This window comes from Tigriopus californicus, chromosome 4, assembly GCF_007210705.1.
Source record: "Tigriopus californicus strain San Diego chromosome 4, Tcal_SD_v2.1, whole genome shotgun sequence".
NCBI classification, from domain to species: domain Eukaryota; kingdom Metazoa; phylum Arthropoda; class Copepoda; order Harpacticoida; family Harpacticidae; genus Tigriopus; species Tigriopus californicus.
Window position 1 is genome coordinate 952,670 of NC_081443.1, and position 23,978 is coordinate 976,647.

Genomic DNA, 23,978 nt, shown 5'->3' on the forward strand with positions numbered 1-23,978 from the left:
AAGCTGCCATATTAACACTCCCTACGAATATTTAAGGGCAGCAAATTAAACAATAAAAGCGCCCGAGCAAGAAGAGAGTTGATCATTGTTCTAACTAGCCTGAATTCTCGAGGGCTTGGAGGTGCTCTCAATTGACACATCTCAAATTGGATCCAATTGACCCTGAAACCCGGGTTGGGACAAGGCTCATGAAAGCTNTAATATATAAATCATTCTTTGGATCAAAATCGCCGATAAAGATAATCGAAAATGGAGCCACGCTCTTTGCACATGGTTCGTTGGTTCGTTCCATGATTGAATTTGCTAGGCTAAATTAAGTGCAGGTTGATAACAAAAAATGTATAACTCAATAAGCTTCAAAATGAAAAAAAGCATTGGAAACTAAATATCAGAAACTCAGGGTAAATTTTGACATTATAAAAGATTCATCCTGAATTAATTTAACATCAACGAATAATGAACAACTGAATGTCTTTTATCAAGAAGCAATGGTCTACGAGTATTGGATTCAGTGTTGCACGATGGTCTTCCCAAAAGTGGCTACTTTTGAAACTCAATGGCCAAGAAAAAATGAATGGCCTCCGACATTTCATCGCTGTTAAATGATTTTGATGGCAGTTACTGTAAATTTAATTTTCGTTTTGATTCCAAGTCTTGATATCATATATGAGCCACAGGCACATAAATCTGCAACTAATACAAGATGCAAAGGCAAAATAGGCACTGACTGCCAAATTCCTGTAGCCTTCAATGGAGGCTTTGGTAATCTGACGACGCTGATTGGGTCCGTTTTAAGCAACAAATGTTTGATGAATATACTTCACATTTTTGGGATGTTATTTCACTTCTTCTTTCGCTTTGGACTTTGTTACCGATACTGGTAATGGGATCTCCAACAATTTAAGACAAAAAGGTGTTTATTTTACTCGATTTTATATTCGCATAATATTTTATCCACATACTAATTACACTTGATCGGGAATTTCTGTCAGGAACGTGTCCAAGTCGGACTTTAATTCTGCTACCGGATCAAGAATACTCCCTACGAATATTTAAGGGCAGCAAATTAAACAATAAAAGCGCCCGAGCAAGAAGAGAGTTGGACTGCATTGTTTTAACTAGCCCGAATTCTCGAGGGCTTGGAGGTGCTCTCAATTGACACATCTCAAATTGGATCCAATTGACCCTGAAACCCGGGTTGGGACAAGGCTCATGAAAGCTCTTGAAAGCGTACATTATCAAGTACCTATCGTACTTTCTTTTAATACTGAACAGTCCTAGCTCTTCAAGCCTCCCAATACGAGAGCTCTCTCATACTTTCGATGTCCTGGTAAAACAGCTTTGGACCTGCTGTGGCTGGCCAATCAACTTGTGCAGAGTTAGCATCGTGATGCTGTCTCTGGACTTAAACGTGCGATAAATCCAACCCCATGTTTGAAAAGCTTTGCCAACTTTCAACTGGGTATGCTCATCTAACTTTTCATTATTTGGGAGGACTTCACCTAGATCCTTCATAGATTAGACCAGCTGAATGCCCTTACCTTCATCATCTTATTGTGGAGTGCCTAATGGCGTTGACGCAAAGGTCATTGAGTGGAATTTCATTCCATTCAGTGCCATGTTACTCGCAGCAACCCAGGGGTAGATTTGTCTAAGACCTCTGCCAGACAACCGGAATCCTGACCATTCCTACCAACTACCAATTTTGTATCATCAGCGTAAGAAGAGATACCGACATTACTACTACCAAGCTTCTGAAGCGGAGCAATGAAGATAATGAAAAGGAGAGGACCCAAAATGGAGCCCTGAGGGACACAAGACTTGACATCATGTATGTCACTAAGGGATCCCTCAACCTTAACGAATTGTTTCCTACCAGAAATGAAACTTCTTAGCCAATTGAGGACCTTGCCTTGGATCCCAATCTCATGGAGCCTGTTAACTAAAAGGCCATGATCTACCTTGTCAAAGGCCTTGGCAAAGTCAAGATAAACTATATCGACTGATTCATGGCTCTATAGTTCCACAATAACCTGCTCCACATGTTCTATTAGTTTGGGTAACCGTGCTAAAATGTGCTCGGAACCCGTGCTGGCTAGGAGGAAGGACTTCATGGATATCAAGAAATTCAACAAGTTTGAACTTCATGATCTTCTCAAACACCTTCCCAATATTAGAAGTGAGAGAAATCAGCCTATAGTTATTGGGGAGCGACTTTTCTCCCCCTTTGAAAATTGGAACAACATGAGCAAGCTTCACAGAAGACGGAAACTTGCCCTGATCCAAGATTCAACGCATCAAGAACGAGAAAACGAGAGCAAGAACCAGTGAAGAGTTCGGCTTTTCATTCTAAAATTTGGAAGAGGTTTGGTTTTCACGGGCTTTTCTAACTGCTACAGGGAATGTAATCCCCAGTACTACTAAAATGAAAGGTTATAATGCATCTATTTATTATCTTTCAATCTTTATAAATATTTGGTCTAGCAACGAATTCAAGTTGGCAGACCGAGCTAGTCCTTGAATGTAGGGTTGATCTGGAAAGCTATCTAAAAATTTGTCCAAGTCTGACATGAAAGATGCTACCGAATCAAGAAGGCCTACATATTCCTTACGAATATTAGAGGGAAGCAAATTACACTATGAAGGAATCCGAGAAAGAAGAGATGTGGACTGCATTGTTCGAACTAACCTGGATTCTCGAGGAGTTGAAGGAGCTCTCAAAACGCACGTTAAGCCTCTACGGTCACTAGAATTGACCCTAAATCCTGGGTTGGGACAAAGTTCATGGATAGTTTTGAAGACGTACAGTATCAGATACCTTTCGTACCTTCTCTGAACACTATACAGTCCCAACTTTTCTAGTCTCTCCCAATACGAGAGCTCTCTCATTCCTGTAATGTTCCTAATGAAACATCTTTGGACTTGTTCGACCTTTTGAAAACCTGCTGAACTCATTGGAGCCCAGCATATTCAAGATGTGGCTGAACAATAGACTTGTACAGACTTAGCATCGTGACACTATCTCTGGACTTACCCGTGCGATATATCCAACCACATGTTTGAAAAGCTTTACCAACTTTCAACCGGATATGCTCATCGAACTTTCCATCATTTTGGAGGACTACACCTAAATCATTCATGGATGAGACCTGCTCAATGTCCTTACCTTCATCATCTAATATCTATCACAATAACTTACTTGCCATATCTAGTGTAGAAAAGGCCAACCAAGTCTTCTTATCTCAACACACTCACCTCTTTAATGAAAAAATAATGATCATTTTGTTGACTTGAAGCATATTGTCTGTAATGAATAATTCTGGAAGGAATACTTCACAAAGAATTTGGTTCTCCCCTACTTTTACAAGAGGTTTACGGAAACACTACAAGTCTTGATTTGCTAAAAAAAGTCTTTATATTGCAAAAGGGGAATGACTTTTTTTTCTTGAAGAACAGGAACGAATTGTTGCTTTTCGTTGGTTGCAATTTCATTACTTCTACTCGTTTTGAATTACCTATTAAGAGACGGTTATGTGTAGCCATAACTCGCAGGGATTTTATGAGAGTTTTGAGAAGTTGCGTGAAAATTTTTCGCTAGAATTTGGATAGATCAGTGTGTGTTAAGATTCGTAGACACAAGTGCACTCGCTTATACATGGTTTGTAAGTGCATTTTTAAGGATTGCAATTGCGATATTTTTGAGCTAAATTTCTTAGATCAAAAATAGACTAATTTACCTCGAGTTACCTTCCAACATTTATTTGGATGGACAATGCAAGGGGAACTTTCGGCGGAAACAAAGTTTTAAACAGAATTACGTTTTGCCCCAAAAGCCTACTATATATTTTAATCCTGTTTTCTGAGATGACATTGAGCAGCACAAAACGTCATGTTTAACTTGAATCAGTTAGATTACACGAATTGAGATCACTCCGAGTTACGTGGAATGCTCTTAGAATGGTTTCTCTTGCCTCTGAACCCTTTCTTTCTGTTACATTAAGTTTTGCTGGTTGTAAACGATTGCCCAAAAAGTTTGAATTTCTTGTAAATTGCAAAATTTTCATCAATATATAGAAAGTACCCTGATTTAAAAAAATTGAATTTCCCTCCCCCCAAACTAGTGTGAATTGATTGATAGGAAATTGCTTACAGGTATATTGCTAATAAATTTGCAAATACTAAAATCACCCCATTTCATGCCAGACTCTCCTTCAAGAGGACATGAGTTCTTCTTGGTTAGATACATTTTCTGGTAGAAAACCAGCACTCGGCTTTGAAATTACTTCAAACCGTCTTGACTAAGGCTGATGGTATTAATCAATGATTGCATTTGCACGAAATAAAAATTATGTACAAAACATCCATCATAAGCTGATAAGCTTTCATGTCCAACGTGTCCAACAGTCATTCACAATTCCCTTGTGTACCCATACAAACACAAACACAGTATGGCATATGTTTTTAAAGGTGCGTGGGTGATGAACTCGCTTGTGATGGTGGGTGGCTTGCATTGGAGTGCGGTATGGAGGTATAGATGGATGAGCCAGGGCTGCGGTTCAGCGCTCCTCAAGAACAACGCGAACAACTAGCATTCCGAGCTGCCTGTAGTGCCACAGTATGTTCCAGCTCATCCAAGTTGCGTCGTACTCCATACCGTGCTACCTTTCCTTTAAAGTTCCTCTCTTGAGCAGACAGGGCTTGCTTGAGCTTCTGCTTCTCTCTTGTCTAGTTGCGGTATGCCTTGCTAGTGACCACTGGACTTAAAGTTCAAGTACACGGGGATCTTCTCTGTCTCTGCCTCTATCTGTCTGTGTTCCTGTCGTTTCTGTCTCTTCTGTGTCCCTCTGAGGTTCAAAGTTCAGGTTGATCAACCCTCCGATTGGACCGAATCAAGCTTATCCCTGGGTTGGCCTCCCAACAGCGTATGTTAGCCACCGGTGTTCAACTTGAATCCGCGTTTTAAAGCCCTTTTGCCATGGCTGCTCAAGAGCTGGGTCACAATCTGCCGGAGCGACCTCCTTCCAGCGCCAGTTCGGCTTCTTCGACATCCTCGTACCACGCCTGGTCCCGATCGTTCGTCGATCTCTACACCATCACCCACGAGTGGAACATTGAGAACTTCATCGAGCTAGATGAGGAGATCCAAGTGGTGTTCCGTATCAATGGGATCGACTCGGGCGAATCCACCGAGAACCTCAAGTTCAAAATGAGCATGAAGCCCAAGTATGGGGACAACAAGGATTTCATCTCTATCTACGCCCATAACCTAAACCGGAAGGATCTCCGCTACAGCTTGGTCTTCAATTTCATGAACAAAAAGAATGAGAAGGTCATTTCTCGACGAGCCGACACACGGGTGCACAACTCCAATGAATCCTGGGGATTTCCACGGTTCTGCTCGCGATCAGAGGTGGTGGATAATGCGGAAGATATGCTGCCCAATGGCAAGTTGACCATCGTCTTAGAGATTGGCGGATTCAAGCAAATCACGTCCAGATCCGACTACCAGAAGGTTCGAGACACCCTCACCGTGGACGATTTGGCCAACCTTCAGAGGGACATGACCGTGGCGTACGAAGATATGATTCATTCTGATTATTCATTAAAGTGCCAAGGTGTGGAGTTTCCTTGCCACAAGTTCATTTTGGCCAGTCGATCCGATGTCTGGAGAGCCATGTTCAGTCATGACGTGAAGGAGACCCAGGAGAACTGCCTGGTCCTCGACGATACCTCACCCGAGGCCTTGCGACAATTCGTCAAGTTCCTCTACACAGACAATTTTGATGATGTCACCTACAAGACCGTCTCGCAGTTGTTGCCCTTGGCTGAGAAATACAACGTGAAACGCTTGGTCGTGATCTGTTGCAAGCACCTCCTTAAGCTTGTCAGCATTGATAATGTCTCCGAGATTGCCGTCCTCGGCCATGTTTACAATGCTGAACTCTTGCGTCAAAAGGCCACCGAGTATATCTGCCAATACCCGGAGGCCGTCATGAAAACCAGCGGATGGCAAGGTCTCCTTCAAAATGCTCCCGACGTGTGTTCGGCCATCATAACCCGTCTAGCCCGATGTAGTATCGATATTGATACGGACGAAGTTAAAAAACAAGGACGAGGTTGAGGGATGTACAAATATCCGTATTTTAACGTCAGAGGGGCGAGACCTGTTATTTTCGCGTCAGGGAGTCTGTATTGTCAAATATTCCCCACCCAACCCCAATGTCTGTTAAACCGCTGTTTCAATGTGCTCCAATTTCTGGCAGTAATAAACCTGGATTTATTACAGATTAGACTGCATCATTGGCTTTAAATACTTGTGGAACGCATCGGGAACATCCTTTTCGTTCAATGGACCCCTCATGGCGGCCTCGAGCATTCGCTCATAAACCCTTCCATCATATGATCCAAGTGTAGATTTCAGGGCCTCGTCTGGGATATCAAAAGCGTCTACAACCGATACCGCGATTGGCCGGATCTGTGCTAAAAGCACCAGGATTCGCTCTTGTACCCAACTTATTTGCACCGCCTGAAATCAAGGGTATCTAAGGGCCATTTCACAATCTAGTACATGGTCAACAACACAAACCTGAGCTCCTCCATATTGGAGGAAATCGCCCGAAAACCTCTGAATCCAGGCCAAGGCCAGCAGCTCAAACAAATCCCGAAGAATGTTTCGTAATGGTTCTGAAATTGAAGGATTTTCCACGGCAGTGGCAAATTCGGACACCACGTGGGCCCTTACTGTTGCCAAAGCTGCCAGGCTCAATTGAACCGTGGTTTGATTCCAAGCATAGGCCTTGTGTGATGCAGTTTTTTCATTAGCTTTTAGAGCCAATTGGGCCTTCAAAGCCATATTTCTAGCCGTGGTTTGGAAAAGAAGCACCAAACCTCGAATGGTGGTGCAGGTCGAGGATGAATCTCGGGCTCTCAAATACTTCATCGATTCAGGCAAGGGCTTGGATTGATCCTGATCCAAACATTTCATCACGAATCGAGCCACCTGCGTGTAAAACCCCATTGGAAATTCGGACTTCAATTTGCTTAAAAAGTATGATTTCCACCTGAAGTTGAAGGACCGTATTTTCGCCTTCATATGTGCAAGAGGCCGTGACAAGGCCCCAGAGTCGCGGTAGATTGCTATTGCACATGAAGCCATGGCCTCCACATGCCCTTCTGAGGCTGTCCATGGCATCGGCGCATTCTTGAGTGACCAGGGCTTTCAGACCACTGGATAGGGCGTGGAGCTCGGGGAGTTTGTCAAAGTTCCCCTCTTCGATATCTTGCTGAATGTGGGAATATGCTTGCCAAAGGTTTTGACCAACGAACACAAACCCGACGCACATTGAAAGAGGCACCAAGATCTACAATAAGACGCATTGATTGAAGTATCTTTTAGATTATTCATATGTAATGGTCACTTTTTTGCTTACTTTAAACTGCTGGGTTTGATACTCCATGATTTTGGGTTCGGCTGCCCCAGGCAGAAGTTCGGATTGATGTCGGACACAACTATATCGTGCGGCAATGGTGACGGACTTTTTCAAGTTCAAACAGGCATCTTCAACAATGCAAACCCGAACAAAAATCATCGTTCCGTAACTAAGTTTATCTTGAGCGGGTTTGACGTAGGTTCCATCAGGTAAAACTTGGGCATTCTTCATCAAAAGATGTTTGCGAGGAATGCGGTGGGACTCAAAGCCCAAGTAGCCATTATCGTTGGAATTCATTCCAAGTTTCGGTCCAATTTCACCGATCTACATGATATGATTTACTGGATTTTTCACAGTCGAATAGACACATTTTGTGGCCTCTCTTCACTAACCTTGATCCCTTTCAATGGCACATGGGTGTCTTCGTCCCTCAATTGGACGAAAAATGGATGAGGACCTCGTTTCTGACCTTTGGTTATTAATTGAGCCATGACCACGGCATGATTTGCGGTTTTACCAAGCCCACCGGGCCACCATTTGTAAGCCGTAATGGTTGGCGAGTGCAAGATAAACTCCTGGGTCCTTTCGTCGTACGTGGCAGTAGTTTCCAGGCCTCGGATAAACGTGCCATGGCCTAATTCGGTTTGGGCATAGGTCCCAATGATTTCCATATTCCAAGCTCGGCCCAGCCATTCGGCTTGTTGATCTAAAGTTCCCTGTTAAAAATACAAAGGTCACTTTAGGAGAGGAATTACGTGGAACGTGAATGTATTTACCATACCTGTCCCATTAGAGTGGGGATGAACATGATGAAATGGAGACCCAAAGGCGTGCCATCCGGCATTAAGGCAGCCCCCGTCCCACCACCAACCATAGCTTTGATATTAGCCATAGCTCCGTCATTATTATCCTGAGCTATTTTGAAGAGCTCTGTACTCTTTTTAATATCATACTCATAGCGTTCCACTGCACCCAAGGCGTCAATGTCGACATCCGGTTTACCAGCCTGCAAAAAGGTGGTCCTTGAATTGTTGGTTGTAAGTTTTTGTTATAGAAACGCCTTACCCCTGATTGAAGGAAATATTTTTCCAGCCTTCGCCTCTCTTCTGTCGATTGTTTACCTCCATCAAGAAGGTTGGTAAGCTCTTCTTGGTCAAAAGGACATAACATTCGCTCCTCGAGCAGATCGGGATTGACTTGGAAATCCTTCATTATCTCTGACCTCTGCAAGTGCTCAAGTCAGTTGAAGAACTTAACATTATTTGATTGCAATAGCCAAAGTTTCAGGTAATCATACGCAAGATAAGAGCGTGGGTTCAAAAGTCCTTCGATTAAAAACACACTTCGGTTCAAAGCCCCTTCGTTCAAGTTCGGTACAATTTTTACTACTCGTGCCTTTCGCCAATTCATTGCTGAGAAGCATTTTTTATTCGCCATTTATGTAAATTGAAAAAAAAATGCAAATTTTTGCAGACTTTTTACCGCTACTGAGATTGGAATCCCAGGAGTTCAGGACGAGAATTTATTCTTTTTTTGGTTTGGTTTTTCACGGGCTTATCTAACCCCTACAGGGAATGTAATCCCCAGTACTATTAAAATGAAAGGTTTTAATTCGTTTATTTATTACCTTTCAATCTTTATATGATATTTGGTCTACCAACGAATTTGAGTTGTAGGGTTGATTTGGAATGCTAAAAAATTTCAAGTCTCACTTAAAAGATGCTACCGGATCAACAAGGCATACATATTCCCTACGACTATTAGAGGGAAGCAAATTAGATAATGAATGAGCCCGAGAAAGAAGAGAAGTGTACTTGATTGTTCGAACTAGCCTGGATTCTCGAGGGCTTGAAGGTGCTCTCAAAATGCACAATTAAGCCTCGATCGTCACTAGAATTGACCCTAAATCCTGGGTTGGGACAAAGTTCATGGATACTTTTGAAGACGTAGAGTATCGATACCTTTCGTACCTTCTCTGAACACTATACAGTCCCAACCGTTCTAACCTCTCCAATACGAGAGCTCTCTCATTCCTGTAATGTTCCTAATGAAACATCTTTGGACTTGTTCGACCTTTTGAAAACCTGCTGAACTCATTGGAGCCCAAATGGGTGAAGCATATTCAAGATGTGGCTGGACAATCAACTTGTGCGAGTTAGCATCGTGATGCTATCTCTGGACTTAAACGTGCGATATATCCAACCACACATTTGAAAAGCCTTACCCACCTTCAACTGGATATGCTCATCGAACTTTCCATTATTTTGGAGGACTACACCTAAATCTTTCATAGATGAGACCTGCTCAATATCTTTACCTCCATTATCAATGGGTGGAGTATTTAAAGGAGTTGACCCAAACGTCATTGAGCGGAATTTCATTCCGTTCGGGGCCATATTACTCTCAGTTACCCAAGAGTATATTCGATCTAAGTCCTTTGCAAGGCTACTAGAATTTTGGCCATTCCTACCAGAAACTAAATTTGTATCGTCAGCATGAGAAGAGAGACTGGCAGTAATACTAAACTTTTGAAGTGGGGCAACGAATATTATAAAAAAGAGGGGCCCTAAGATGGAGCCCTGGGGAACACCTGACTTGACATCATGTATGTCACTAAGGGATCCCCCGACCATAACAATTTGCTTCCTATCCTGAATGAAGCTTCTTATCCAATTGAGAACCTTGCCTTGGATCCCAATGTCATGAAGTCTATTCAACAAAAGGCCATGATCTACTTTATCAAAGGCCTTAGCAAAATCAAGATAGACAACATCAACTGACTCGTGCCTTTCCAATCCCCTCAATGACCTGCTCTACATGCTCAATGTTTAGAATGCGAGAATTTAACAACACTAGTCAAGGAATGGCTAAGGTAACATGCATGTTTCGATTTGCTTAAGAGTTAGACCTCTACCATTGATACATTCGAAGCAGGTAGCGATCTTTTTAAAATAATATACTGGGTTAGACATATGAGGGTCCTTAAGGCAAATTAATGTGGAGAAAAACATCTTTGTGTCCTTTCGTATCCCTTTCTGAGGTTAGTCCCATTTCAAGAAGAACTTAATGCGCTTACTCAATCCTAAAATGCAATTTTCGAAGCTGTCCCCGTCCGTATCGAAATGGAAGTGAAGATCTAGAGACCTGTTTACCATGAAAACCTTATATAAATCAATTGTTCAGCCGCACTGGAAGCATGCGTGTCCCATTTGGGTCCCAATAACCGCTACAGGGCTAAAAAAATCCAAAAGGTACAAAGGAGCTTCACGCGAAATGTCGTGACAGGAGCCAACTGAATTATTCGGATCGGCTCAAGTGCCTAGAGTTTTATTGTGTCGAACAAAGATACTAATGATATGTAATTCTTTACATGTTTAAATGCCTCAAATATATCATCAACCTTGGAGATAGGCACACATGGAGCGACAGAGAAGGCATGAGTCGTATCATACGACATCGGGAATGAACTCGTCGGATAAGAAGCTTTCAAAGAACTTTAAGGCTTCTTTTGTCTTAAACTGGGCCCCTGCTTTCTGTAGCCTTTTGACTGTACCTCTGTTTTAGATGGATCTCTGATACGGTTTTAACGGAATCGTGATGTTTCTTTTGCAATCAATACCTGACCAACAAGGATGCCTTAAAGAGCCAAATCAAACTCATTATGTGACCTAATCTATTATCAAACATGACACAACTTGCTAGGAGCTCATTCCCATGCAGTGGTTTAAAGAACCGTAAAGGAATAATAATGCTGAATATGTTAACATGTCATTGTTTTACTTCAATAAATGAGCCAAAATATACCAGCTTTATGATAAGTTTCATTGCCATTTACTTTTCCTGATTGATCTTGACCTCTTCCGTGGTTCATTGATATATCATAATTAGGACTCAGAAACGTGCTTCCTTTGTTTCATGCTGTTTCTGCGATTTTGGGGCAGGATTTATTTACCCATTATGTTGAGTACAGGGTTCAAGACTTAACCTTTTTTCCTTCTTCTTTTTTCCACTTTTGTTGGCTCTGCGCATTTGCATGTTCGTCTTCACGGTTTGGATGTATGAAATGTGGCATAGAATATGGGGCTCCAAAATGCGTGACCACAGGTTTATTTTTACATCTTGGTCCCTGCATATTTCACAGGCAATTTCGAATTTTCAAGTTGGATTTGTAACCAGAAAGAGGTTTCGTCAGAGGAGATTTACTTCGCCAGATAACCTGCAAAATTAGAGCACCTCCCCATCAGAGGTGGATTGTTTTATTCCGTTCTTCCCTTCCTACGCTTTTGTTTGCTGTGCTCAATTCTAGCTCTTAGTTCATTTCGATTTCGAACAAGGTTATTAGATGACTTCACAGAAAAGAAGAAGATAGAATGGATTTGGCTGACCACACCTTGTGGTGCTACTTGCTTGGGAGCGAGTAAATAAACCATCTCGATGGTGTGGCATGGGGAAACAGAAAGATTCGCCCCGCTCCAAGCTTGATTTAACTCTAAATACCAAAATTAACCAGCGTCATAAGCGGAACCAATGCTTCTCAAAAATTGCTGTCAGACTGCTGAAAGTGCACTAACTCTCTCAAAGCCATGCGTATCATCCAACGAATTCGAAAACTGTCCTCTGAATCCTGCCAAAGTTTCTCAGACCGACAAGATCGGACCTCATTGACTTAAGTCCTCTGCAGTGGATGAACTGAACTGAACCAATGCTTGGTTGGTTGGATGGAGTGAGCACCGAGAGGACTACCAATCTGGCCTGAAATGGAGGCAAGTGGATGTCTGCCTGTCCTAAGAACTCAAAGGCGTAGTCCATCCATTTCCGACGAAGCGAACTGGCCAATGCCGTCGGATGCTTGAGTACTGGGTCTTCTCAGGTATGCAAGCAACCATTTTCTGTTCACACATCCAACCACCAAGCGAACCCTCTGCCAAAGTCAGCAGCCGTAGGCAAACCAATTTCAGTTCCTCAGTTAAGGACACGATGAGATATCTCGAACTGTTTCTCTTGGGTGCCTTGACCCTCAGCCATCACATCCTAAGATCCGAGGCCACGATCAAAAGATGCTTTGCCTGCCGATCCCGAGGAGAACAAGGCGACTGTCGGGACCCCTTCTATCTGTCCGCCAATTCCACCGTGGTTGAGAGCAAACGCGCCGGAGTGGAAACCCCGCCCTGTGCTTCCGGATGGTGTTCCAAGATCATGGAGGGCGACGATAAGAACTTCAAAGATGCCGAATATGGGCGGGCCACGGAAAGGGATTGCCTCCAACGGCCTCCCAGCGACCTGAAGCAACGTTGTGCTCAAGTCTTGTGGAAGAGAAAACAAGTGACAATGTGCTTCTGCAAAGGCGACCTCTGCAATCACGGATCCACCGCCATAGCCACATCGTTGGCTCTTCTTGTCACTATGAGCACCATTGTGCGATATTTATCATGAATTTCCAAGCTCCTGTTCCACTCAAATCTTGTGATATCCTTGAATAGAAACTTGTAAAACAGAACCACCCCGTCGTGATTTCTTGACTAGTCAGCAGTCACCCTGTTCCAAAATTCACTCACTCTGGCCAAAACTGACGTAGTGCCAACTTCAGTTAGTAACCAAGTATGTGTACATGTTTGAAGGGGTTGGGGTTCTAGAGTTGGAGACACGAAAACGGCTGTTACATGGTCAGTCATCAGCCCTATTTGCCGTTCACCCTCGAGGAACTGTCCTCCATTCGTGATCCCAAGGTCCTGGATCACTGGCTTCACACCAAAGTCAGGGTTTTAGGGCATATCACTTTAGCTAACCAGGTCTGCCATACACTGACCCTCAATTCCTTAGGGGAGGAAATCAGGACGACCCTTCAAGTGGATTTCAGGTATATCGTGGAGTGGTTGTGGAGAAGTTCTATTTGTTATTGATAAATTGATGTCCCTTAGGCAATTGGAAGGCCATTCGTTGCTCAAATCGGGCGAGATCGTCCAAATCTTGGGTCAAGTCGGATTTGTTGAGGATCGATTGTGGTTGCAAGCGCACCTTGTGAGAGATTTTCATGGAGTGGATCCGTTAAGGTATCATCAAGCCATCAAGATTCAATCCCGCTATTGTCCTTTAAACGTGGAAAGCAAATTGGAATCCAGTTCGACTGGAGCATCAGATTCGTTGGTTCACGATCGATCTAAACTTCCCGAAGAGTTGGATTCCCAACTTTTGGAGGAGTTATTTGATTTAGAGTTCACGAATGTGCCCAATGCTCAGGTGACGAATGATATAAACGAAAGCATCGATCTGTTTGAAGACGAGGGATAAGTTGATATCATACTCATCACCATGGGTTTGAACACGTTCTACACTGGACCGGAGAACGCTCCCAATGCCTTGGATATCAATCGAGAGAACAACAATGTCGTTATTGCCGGCCGCAATGGTAGATATTGATTTTTTCCCATGGGTTTTGATTTCCTGATTACAACGTTATCACGCCTTGGTCTCTCACTTTCCAGTCTTCAAAGTGTTTGCCATCGGCGAGTTTAGTTTAAATGAACTTTTCAATTTGCGGGCTGGTCGTAGCATCAACTTGAACTACTCGTGTAATGATGTGGCTTGGAGTGTTTTCGACGATAACCTTCTGGCCACAGCCGCTACCAATGGGGCAGTGGTATTGTGGAACCTGGGGAAAGCTGCCAAATCAAAGCCTGACCATATATTCACAGAGCACAAAAGAACTGTGAATAAGGTAAATCATTCTAGCATACCATGGTCATTCCAATGTCCAACAAAGTTTCAATTTCTTGTAGGTTAGTTTTCATCCATCGGATGGTGGCTTGCTTCTCTCGGGTTCCCAAGATGGAACGATACGTTTATTTGACGTGAGGACCCGCGAATGCGTCATGAACTTCTCCAGCGGGAATGAAAGCATTCGAGATGCCCAATTCTGCCCTTTGCAACATCAAACCTTCGCCTCGGCGGCCGAGAACGGGCGGGTGTCTGTTTGGGATATTCGTAAGTCTGAGAGACCCGAACGTGCTTGGAACGCCCACACCGAATATGTTTTTGCGTGTGATTGGCATCCGGAATGTCGGAATGTGATTGCCACCGCTGGCCGGGACAAGACGGTGAAGGTGTGGAACTTGGACGAGGATCGCGCCAAGTTGGATGTCAATATCCAAACCATTGGACCGGTTGGAAGGATCAAATGGCGACCCAACCATCGGTTTCAGATTGCCAGGTAAGTTTTTATTCAAAGTTGGATTCTACCAAAGTCTACAATGGAGCCTGAAAATTGCAATTGCTTCACTCACTACTTTCAGCTCGGCCTTAGCGTTGGATTTTTCGGTCCATATTTGGGATGTGCGACGACCTTGGATTCCGACCTATTCATTTGATCAACACAAGGACGTGACCACCGACTTCCTCTTCAAGGGAGATTCCGAGGCACTTCTCAGCACGGGCAGAGTCAGAGAGATATTTATGAATAGATTTGCTAGCACGTGATTGCAAAGACAAATCATTTGATTTCAGGACGGCTTGGTGTACCATCACGCTTTCAAGGATTGCATCATGCCAATCGAAAGAACCAATCCGAATTCCTTGGCGTTTAACGTGTCTGGCGATATCACCCTAGCTTTCCTGGACAAGAACTCGATGGCCGACTCTGCCACCTTAATCACGAATGAACCTGCCATACCTCTCCCTCCTCCAATGCCTCCCATTGCTCTGACATCGCCCAGTAATGGTTCGGGTGCCTCAGCTGCGGCTAATCCGGTCATGTCAAATGTCCAGCGAAATAGCCTGACCTCAAGAGTAACCCAAACAGAACGCCTTTCAAAGTAGGTACTTGGGATGCCCTACCAAAAAATATGGGACACTAACGAGGGACAAAAGACGAAAATAACAAATCGATCCCCAATTATCCAATGTGTTGCACACATGGTATTTTGTACATCAACCACTAACCCAATTGCAGAAGAGGAAGTCCTGAGTCGTTGAGAGGTAGTCCCGAGCCATCGATGTCTTCCATTGCAGTTTCCATTACTTCAGGCGCAACAGCAAGTGGAAATGCCGCAGCAATGTCAATGAATTTTGGCTCAAGTTCGTCTTGGAAGACCGTGACATATAACAAAAACAGATCCAAAAGGTACCCGTGGTGTCACCCTCAGCCCTACTCAGAGCCCTACAGGACTTGTCGCTCTTTCCTCCTCCTTAGTTTAGATTTTGTTTTGACCTCATGGCTACTGCTGGATGTGTTTGGTTTTGATTGTTCTTTTTTTTTTTTTTCTTAATGGCTCTGATTAATTTTTTCCTTAGGAAAGTGGTTAAGCCCAAGGAACCCAAAGACCAGAAAAGGGAGGTTCTACGGGGAACCAAGAGTAAATTGAAATTATTTCATTTGTCTGGGGGCGACAGAAATCCAGTCACAAGTTCTACGATAGCTGCCGATCAAAACGTTGCGGCTGAGGCCATTTCATTATTGGACCTGAACCCTGATTTGGATGATATTCTGACAGATAATAACTGGTTCATCACTTGCGCACAAAACTACATTTTCTCCGGTACAAACGAAACTCAACGACATTGGAATTAACCAATTGTTAGATACCGACATGTGCCGATTTGTGTTTCAGGCGAGAGCTTTGCTCAAATGTGTGACCACAACGCAGAGGTGGCCAAGTCAGTTGAACTGGAGCAGATCTCCGTCACTTGGGACATCATCAAAATCCTTACCGGCGCATTCGACTTCACTGAAGCTGAGAAAAGTGCCTCCGCTTACATGCAAACCCTAAATGCTCCAACGGATGAGGCTCATATTCCAGCCGGGGCCGAAGCTGATCAATGGATGAGGAACGCCTCATCACGTCTTCGTCACATGAGCGGCATTGGTAGTAGCGTTGACAAGAAAGGCGATCATAGCGGAGGACCCGGTGGAGGCCGGATTATGACCCCTTTAGAGGGAGAGAGCGACAATGATAGCGATGAGTCTCAAGATGAGCTAGAGGGCGAGGATATGTTAGCCAATATTGCAAGTGGTCAAATGCTCGGCGACTACAGACTCTCGAACAATGAGGATCAGGATCTATTTTTGGAGGAATTCGTTTACCCTGACATGGCACCGATGAACGAGAGCACTTTAGATTGGAAACTAAGAACGTAAGTTTAAGAGTTTTGGGTGGTGTTTGTGTTTCAATGCCATTGTAACGGATGGTCCCATTTTTCATAGCGAGGCTTTCGAACCCCGGCATGAATTGAACCAAGATATTCCGCATGATGATGCAGCTGCAGAGCAATATGTGCTAAATGGCATGCAAACTTCTGATGTGAGTTTTGAAGTTGAATTCTTGCGTTCAGTTTTTGTCAATAGTTTATATTGGTTCTCATTAGAACCAGGGCAACGGAGACGATGATCCTTTAGTGTCCCTGATGGAAAATGTAACCGTAGAGGATCAGACCAGTCATTTGTTGTCCGTTCCACCTCTGGAGGATATTCCAATGTGTGATCATGATCCGTGCATCAGAGACACATTGATCGAATACGCCGAGTTGGGCGATGTTCAGGTACTATCAAAAACCACGGGACAAAAAGAAAAGAAGCATCCAAGCATCTAACGATAGAAATATTCACATGCACAGCATTCTATTTTAGACAACGGTTATGCTGTATTTAGTGTTGGGCGAGAAAACCAATGGTATGTTCAACGAGGACGAAGTGGAATTTTGGTTTTTAACTTACATTGACTTGCTTCGAAGACTGAACCTTCACAACGAGGCCAATACGGTATTGTTATCAATCATGTTTTGATTCATCTATCTTGCATGCGGCTATTAACTCATGAACTTATTTTCTGCAGATTGTCAAGGCATGCCCTTTGAAGTCGGTGCATTCCTTGAATTTGGACTCGACCGTGTACTACTCAAACTGCACGGTTTGTTCCCGAGCCTTGAATCAAAAAGGGGCGTGGTTCTGCGACCGTTGTCGATCCACACCCTTTCTGTGCTCCGTTTGTCAGAACACTGTCAGAGGCGTCTTCGTTTGGTGCCAAGGCTGCGGCCATGGAGGTCATTCGAACCATTTGAAGGCTTGGTACAAGGAGAACAAGTTTTGTCCCATGGGCTGTGGACACGCATGTCAGTATCAGTAACGGTTTATTTAAAAGTGGAATGGATGTTGTACTATATAAATAAGATTGACAAAGATAAATAGTCGAAGCAAGAGCCAATGAAAGCTTAATCGGTTTGGGCCACGGGTTCGGGAATGGTGTGTCCAGGGTTCTCAGACAATGCGCGTTTAATCAATTGTTCCGAGTCTTCGCACACGATCTTGGATCGGAAATGACAGGCCACGTCGTGCCAACGGATCTTGTCGTTATATTTATTGTTAAGCACAGCCAGACAAGCCTCGTCGTGCCATTCCTGGAGATCCTCCAAGGTCAGACCCACAGGGTCGCTCACTTTCTCCAATTTGCCGGCCTTGAGTCCCTCATAATTATCTGGTTGGGGCTTCTTCAATCTGGAGGGAAGGGAAAGTACTGGATGAGATAGGCATTAAAATCTTCTCATAATTAAAGTCCCATTCTAGGGTAACAGTTGGCTGAGATAATGATGTGATCCGAATTGATGGTAATCAAAGTATCTTACTCTCCGGTGTGACTCCAGAAGGTCCCACGGTTCCGTTTGTTGGTGGGTGGAATGCGGGCATTACCAGCTCCAGCCCAAAACCATCCATTGACATTGATGGGTTGAAATTGCTCTTGCTCACAGCCTTTACCCTTGAAATTGCACTTACGGCCGGAAGTGTAGATGGAAGAGATATTATCTGAAAGGTGAAGGTTTCAAAAATGTTGGGAATTGTTGCGATCATGTTGTACCATGCCAAAATAAATTAAGAATTACTTTGCAATCCTTCCAAATGTGCTGTCAGCCCAACTCATCTTGAGGAAGGTTATTTCCTTGCCTATTCATTTTACCGCAAACCCGTCCGTTATACTCTTAATACGTGTTCACAGGGGAATGGGGGATTAAACGTCTTCGAAAGTGCATCTCATGTGGTGTCGGCCTAACCAGGAAGAGGGGTGATTTTTGTCCCGCAAATAACGTTTTATTCAAGTTGTCTTCAAATTGCAATGAATTTGCTGCGTGCGCTTGCTTTCAAGGACGTTGTGAATGGATTTGGTTCGTAAATCTTGAACAAATGTCAACGCACGTGGGATTCATGGCAGATTTTGATCTGGTCGCATGAACAATTGAACATTGCCTCACAATCAACCGAGGCATTCGTGCAAGGAATTACCAATTACTTACTCCAACCTGTGTTTTGACTACAAAAACAAAAACATTAACGAGGTCACGACACTAAAATTAGACAGACCTTCCTTCCACATATGACAAATGAACTAATTTCAACCAATTGATAAGAGCCAAAATCAGACTCTACTTTTTTTCGTTTCATTCGAAAAACAACATTTCCCAAACCAAAACCTAACTTTTGAGACTTGTGCGTTAAAAAAGCGATCCTTATTTCTTTCTAAACCCGGTGCTTACCTTGTTGCATGACTTCCTCGAACATCTTGAATTCGACGGGGTCGTCAAAACTGATGAGATCCATGCATCGCTCTCGGCAGAAGTTCCGCCCATTGAACCAATCCCAATCCTCGAACTTGTGCCATGGCTCCCTCCACGAGAGAAAATAGTGATGTTTGCCCAATTTTCCGTGAGAGGTACCTGTGACCAAAAGAAAGCATGTTTTACTCATTGAAGAATCGTTGTGCAATATATATTCTTAGGAAAAAAAATAGTGAACATAGCGAGACTTAAGACTTGAGTGAATTATGGTTCTGAACGTATTTTATGTGCTGTATTTGAGATTCACGTAACAAGGCTCAAGAAATTTGAAATATGTTTTCTTGCCCAAGGGTTTTTGTACTGCAGTGCATTGATACCAACAAGTGGACAAAGAAAGTTTTGTAATTTTTGACTAACCATCCCAACGAAGACTGTCCGAATCGGGACATGGGACCCAACCAAAAAGAGTTTTCCACACTTCACTTTGTGTGAAGGTAAATTTCTTGGAAAGATTTAGGCATAAATCCCCTCAATGAAAAGGATTCGTTGAACCTTTTAAGGAGATGGATAAAAAGTTGCACAAATATTTTTAAACCTCAGAAGTGGTAACCTAATCGACCTCAATTATTGGAAACCGCCCTTTTAACTTCACCTTAAGAGCTCTGCAAGGGTAAGCTTCAAAAACTTTTTTCTATTTTTCTCGTTTGAAAAATATATCTTTTTCCATGCACTTACGGTTCTTGCACAATTCTATGTTAGGACCAAACAATAAGGGTCGTCCATCCGGTCCAATACGGACATCGCCCTTGGCGGCCTCCAACTTAGGATCGGCCTTGACCTTCACTACGCTATTCTTTTTCTCTTTGGGGAACTTGATGGCCTTTCTCTGCCCCATGGCCACACATGCCAACCCCAAAAGCACGAATATCACCACCAAACGACGCATCTTGAATTCGGTGAGTTGAGCTCTGGACACGCTGAATTCTATCTTGAAATGAGGATCCTCAGGTCTGGCGATCCTGTGATATATGCCGAAAGGTTCGGCGGGTACGCCGACTTGTAAATCTGAAATTAGCCCTGCGAGCCCCTGGCAGACGCGCACCTACGCATCATGAACCTCGTTCTTTCGTCACCACTGACTGAGCTCGTTCAACCCTTAGAGCCCGGGGACAGGTTGGCCAAAAACCAGGCGACAACCAAATACTCCCCGGGAACTCATCGAAGTCACCAGAATCCGGCCTAGATCCGAGACAAAGGAAGTGCCTTGAAGAGTTGAGAGTTACATGGTACTTAGCTGTCCTCTGTGAACAGATTTCACTGTAAGTGCCAAAAAGCTCTTAGTTGAGGCGGCTCTTGACGAGCAGAGATTGGTTAGTGGTTCAGGGCAATTTGAACAGTGGTTTTTGTCCTTGTAGATTGTGCATGTTACTATGGTGGGAGTAGTATTGGGTAAGAAATCTCCAAAATCAACCCTGAACTCATTGGCCCGGAAAAAAGGGCAAGGAATGGACGAGCATACGCGGAGTAGAAGAATAATGTGTAGTTTAAAGTCGCATAGGATTTATTGGTCGAAAAGGTGGAAAAGGCAAAAGCAAATCGGAGGTTTTGAAGCACAAGTGCAAATGAATGAAAAAAGTGTCGGGATCAACATTCACCGCCTGGCGTGAGATTCTCCATGATGGTGGCTCTTTCCTTGAACATCTCTTTCAACTCGTTCAAAGAAGTCTCGAGTTTCTCCACGGTCAATTTGTTGGCCCCACCCGCACTTGAACAAATATACTCAAGAATTTTAATGTCAGTCACCTAAAATACTCGCGTACATGTCTTGAATTGAAATTGAGGTAAAAGGGGGAAAATGAAACGTTTGACTCATATGGTTAAGGATTAAGCGCCATTTGTCAACTGACACGAAAAAGGAAGTAAATCCCAGGATGACGGGTAATGCGCTTCCATCAAATGGCCATTGTTGGAAAAACTGGTCAGTCCCAAAGCCAACCATTTATTACTGCTACGTCAGTGACCGGAAAATAAGGGAATTACCAACAATTTGAGGAAAAAGATCGGCTTCATTTGTCAACTCTAGTATGGATCGGTGCCACATGGACAACGTTGTGAGCAGCGAACGTGATTCAGTTGAGAGCGTACCTTAGTGCCCTTGATAGCTCGCTCATGTTGCTATTGAGCTTGTTCCAACACGAACTTAACGTTTCAGCCTTTGACAATTGATCTTCCACCGCCTCCCTTAAAGCGTTGTATCGATCGACAAGATCAAAGAGCTTCGTGTCATCCTCATCAATCTCCAGAAGTTCTTTGGGGATCTCTTTCCGTAGGATGTTTTCCTTCAGACTCTAGTAAAGAGGAAATGATCTCCAATGCCAATAACATCAAAATTCAAAACCCCCACAATCGAACTTCTGTCGTGTAATATAATTCAGAGAACTCACTTGTGTGCTGGCCAAAAGCTGACAAGCTTCAACTCGAGTGGATGGCTTCTTCGTGAGGGCCACAGATTTGTCCTCCATCTCATCCAACCAAAAGCCGAACTCCTCGGTAGGAGAGAATTCAATTTCCTAAGCGAGTGAACAATCAAAAATAACTCATTTGTTTTCAATTCAAATGTTGCGCTCATACTCAAAACTCACAATGTCAGACATGTTTCTGCGCTGAAGTGACACCCTCAAATAAGAAGCGTTCCTCTTCAAAGATTACTTGGTGGGGGGTGGGTAAACTTCTATAACAAGTCTTTGTTCCTGCCCCCAGTGACCCCAAGAGAAAGTTTCCACCATGCTCCTTCTGCTGTACCGTACATCCACAAGTCTTTGTTCCTGCCCCCAGTGACCCCAAGAGAAAGTTTCCACCATGCTCCTTTAAAGAGAACTTACAAGCCCCTGACCTTAGATTTCAGAGCTAAACCTGTGCTCAAGAAGGGTTATGGAACTTGAGTTAAACTCGCCTGAAATAGGGGGTTGACCCGGGATTGCTGGCAACCTTCTCCTTCTAAACAAGGGTGGGTCATTTGGCATTCTAGAGGGCATAATTCGTCGGTGGGAATACTCCCATGTTTTAGGGTTTGATGGGTGTCTTTAATCCCAATCCCCAGGGGGGGGGCCTTATGGTTCCATACTCTGATCACCATTGGTGATCCAAGTGACTATTGATGGAAAAATGGTGTTGCTAAGGATGTTTCGCCCATCTATGGCCAGGGTGAAAATCATGGATTGGAAAAAAGCATCTCGTCAACGAAACGAAATGGGTCAGATAAGTTTTAGAGTCAGTGAGACCACTATTGGAAGGAGGGACTGTCACAGCAACAGTTTTTCTTCCATTTTTTCTACTGCATTAGTTATTCGCCATTGGGAGCAGTAAAACATGTGCAGACATTCTTTGTACTCATTGAATTCTTTTTTTAACGCTCATTACTTTTGCCGATTGCCCATTTCTTGGAATGACCCAAAACATTTGCTCTAATAAGCTTTTTAAAATGTAAATATAAAACATATGTTCTTGCAAGACAATATGAATTGCTTATCTGGTTAGAGGTACTTATAGAAATGCATAAGTATAGGTACAGTAAATGAATATATTGCTAATTAGAGGTAATTCTCGAAAAATTAGTGGTAAATAACCATATGATTCAAAAGTTGTAGAAGAATTGCTCTTTCTGATATATGATGTATCCGAAGTCAACAAAACGCAAATATTGCAAACATGCTGAGGACGAACCTGCTAATGCTAAAGATGAACTTATTGAGCAATTGCGCTTCAAAAAAGACAGTTTGTCTCGAACAAAAGTAGAGCTTTGCATAACTGCTCATGCCGTCATTTCTTTCTGCAAGACTTCTTCTTTCGATGTATCTTAACTAGAATATGCATTTTAAGGTCATAAGATCATTTCATTACTGAAATCTCAGAGGTATAATCCTCGGTTGCTATTAATACAAGTAGTGTGCTTGAGCATTTTTTCTCCCCTCAAAATTGACTTTCTCCATGATCTAAAACTGGAACAAGCTGGCCCTGCAGCCTTTGCCACCTGAAAAGGTGGCTTCACGGCATTCTTTCCTCTTACTTTTCCTCCTCTTTCCTCCACCTCCTCGTTGTCGTCAAACGTGGTAAACTAACTCGGTGAGATATACATTTCTCGTTCCTACGCCCTTTTCTTGGCTGAATGAAGTCTGGGACAGCAAGTGGGATGGGCATTAGGGCGGAGGGTACGAATCGCTCCAATGATTTGGATAAGATGACTCCCCTTATCTGTACACAACAGTTGCTTTGAATCTAGATCGCTCATTCAGCTCCAGCGATGGAGCTGAATCTAAAATTTAAGTCTTTCTCGATGATTTTATGAGCACTTCTATACTTTCTGCATAGGCAGAACATCCAATTGAAATCCGGCACCGATTGCACTCCATGTATAACATAACTATTTGCCTTAACACAAAATAAATGCCTAATCGAATACTTTTGGCATTCGAATGTTCTTGAAATTTTTTAAAAGGCTAGTAATGGATTAAATTTCGGGATTTGCGATAAAAAATCGGAAATGGTAATCATCAAAATGTATATGATAAATTGGTTTTATTGGGTCACTGACTTTCAAAATGTACCTAGTTTTCACTTTCAACCGTCGAGTACTTAAAGTCATTCACCCTATGATATAATGTCAAGACATGTGGGTGAAATATGTTGCCGAATGTACTGATGAAGTAACTTTGAATAATACGGTTTTTTTATTTATATGGTGTCAGCATTACTTAGCATGGTGTTCCATTTATATTTAGAGACATGAACGTACCTGGGAAAAAATGTCTCATCGGCTGATCCATTCACAAAAAGTTCGGCCTAATGCATAACAATACCAAGTTTGGGCTTGAAATCTGGCTTGGGAACTCACGAAAAGTAGTTAAAATTATATATCAATCACTCCATAAAATTGAAATCCTCGGTCTTCTCTAGTGCAGCAACAAAGCTTTTGACTATATGACTTTAGAATGAAGCACATTGCAATTCAATGCT

General features: G+C 43.1%; 6 protein-coding genes across 8 annotated transcripts; 3 read left to right on the forward strand and 3 right to left on the reverse strand.

The window, feature by feature from the left end:
* The first annotated feature begins 4,668 nt into the window (after nt 1-4,668).
* On the forward strand, nt 4,669-6,287 carry LOC131879174 (speckle-type POZ protein-like). The gene has a single exon (XM_059225422.1). The coding sequence runs from the start codon at nt 4,976-4,978 to the stop codon at nt 6,119-6,121; it is 1,146 nt and encodes a 381-aa protein (XP_059081405.1). The 5' UTR covers nt 4,669-4,975; the 3' UTR covers nt 6,122-6,287.
* LOC131879173 (probable peroxisomal acyl-coenzyme A oxidase 1) lies at nt 6,254-8,702 on the reverse strand. The gene is made up of 7 exons (XM_059225421.1): nt 8,496-8,702; nt 8,212-8,436; nt 7,823-8,146; nt 7,431-7,754; nt 7,062-7,361; nt 6,587-7,000; nt 6,254-6,526 (listed from the first exon to the last, which is right to left on the reverse strand). Exons 1-7 carry the CDS (start codon nt 8,640-8,642, stop codon nt 6,281-6,283), a joined length of 1,980 nt encoding a protein of 659 aa, XP_059081404.1. The 5' UTR covers nt 8,643-8,702; the 3' UTR covers nt 6,254-6,280.
* A 3,110-nt stretch (nt 8,703-11,812) lies between these two features.
* On the forward strand, nt 11,813-12,927 carry LOC131879472 (uncharacterized). Its single transcript, XM_059225811.1, has one exon. It carries the CDS (start codon nt 12,276-12,278, stop codon nt 12,861-12,863), a length of 588 nt encoding a protein of 195 aa, XP_059081794.1. The 5' UTR covers nt 11,813-12,275; the 3' UTR covers nt 12,864-12,927.
* Nucleotides 12,928-12,977: 50 nt separating this feature from the next.
* LOC131879462 (GATOR complex protein WDR24-like) lies at nt 12,978-17,618 on the forward strand. 3 transcript variants are annotated; one of them, XM_059225799.1, is made up of 13 exons: nt 12,978-13,287; nt 13,349-13,836; nt 13,913-14,145; nt 14,207-14,637; nt 14,720-14,864; nt 14,931-15,238; nt 15,376-15,546; nt 15,717-15,961; nt 16,034-16,556; nt 16,627-16,723; nt 16,788-16,961; nt 17,037-17,181; nt 17,255-17,396. In XM_059225799.1, exons 2-12 carry the CDS (start codon nt 13,740-13,742, stop codon nt 17,139-17,141), a joined length of 2,529 nt encoding a protein of 842 aa, XP_059081782.1. In that variant the 5' UTR covers nt 12,978-13,287; nt 13,349-13,739; the 3' UTR covers nt 17,142-17,181; nt 17,255-17,396. The 3 variants fall into 3 exon arrangements, with proteins under 3 accessions (XP_059081782.1, XP_059081780.1, XP_059081781.1); XM_059225797.1 differs by having other exon boundaries at nt 12,979-13,287; nt 17,050-17,181; nt 17,255-17,618; XM_059225798.1 differs by lacking the exon at nt 15,376-15,546 and having other exon boundaries at nt 12,979-13,287; nt 17,050-17,181; nt 17,255-17,618.
* On the reverse strand, nt 17,533-20,432 carry LOC131879469 (uncharacterized). Its single transcript, XM_059225808.1, has 4 exons — nt 19,701-20,432; nt 18,945-19,124; nt 18,042-18,219; nt 17,533-17,913 (listed from the first exon to the last, which is right to left on the reverse strand). Exons 1-4 carry the CDS (start codon nt 19,909-19,911, stop codon nt 17,631-17,633), a joined length of 852 nt encoding a protein of 283 aa, XP_059081791.1. The 5' UTR covers nt 19,912-20,432; the 3' UTR covers nt 17,533-17,630.
* Nucleotides 20,433-20,514: 82 nt separating this feature from the next.
* On the reverse strand, nt 20,515-21,746 carry LOC131879474 (uncharacterized). Its single transcript, XM_059225814.1, has 4 exons — nt 21,608-21,746; nt 21,410-21,535; nt 21,111-21,313; nt 20,515-20,730 (listed from the first exon to the last, which is right to left on the reverse strand). The coding sequence occupies exons 1-4, from the start codon at nt 21,617-21,619 to the stop codon at nt 20,610-20,612; spliced, it is 462 nt and encodes a 153-aa protein (XP_059081797.1). The 5' UTR covers nt 21,620-21,746; the 3' UTR covers nt 20,515-20,609.
* Nucleotides 21,747-23,978: the final 2,232 nt, after the last annotated feature.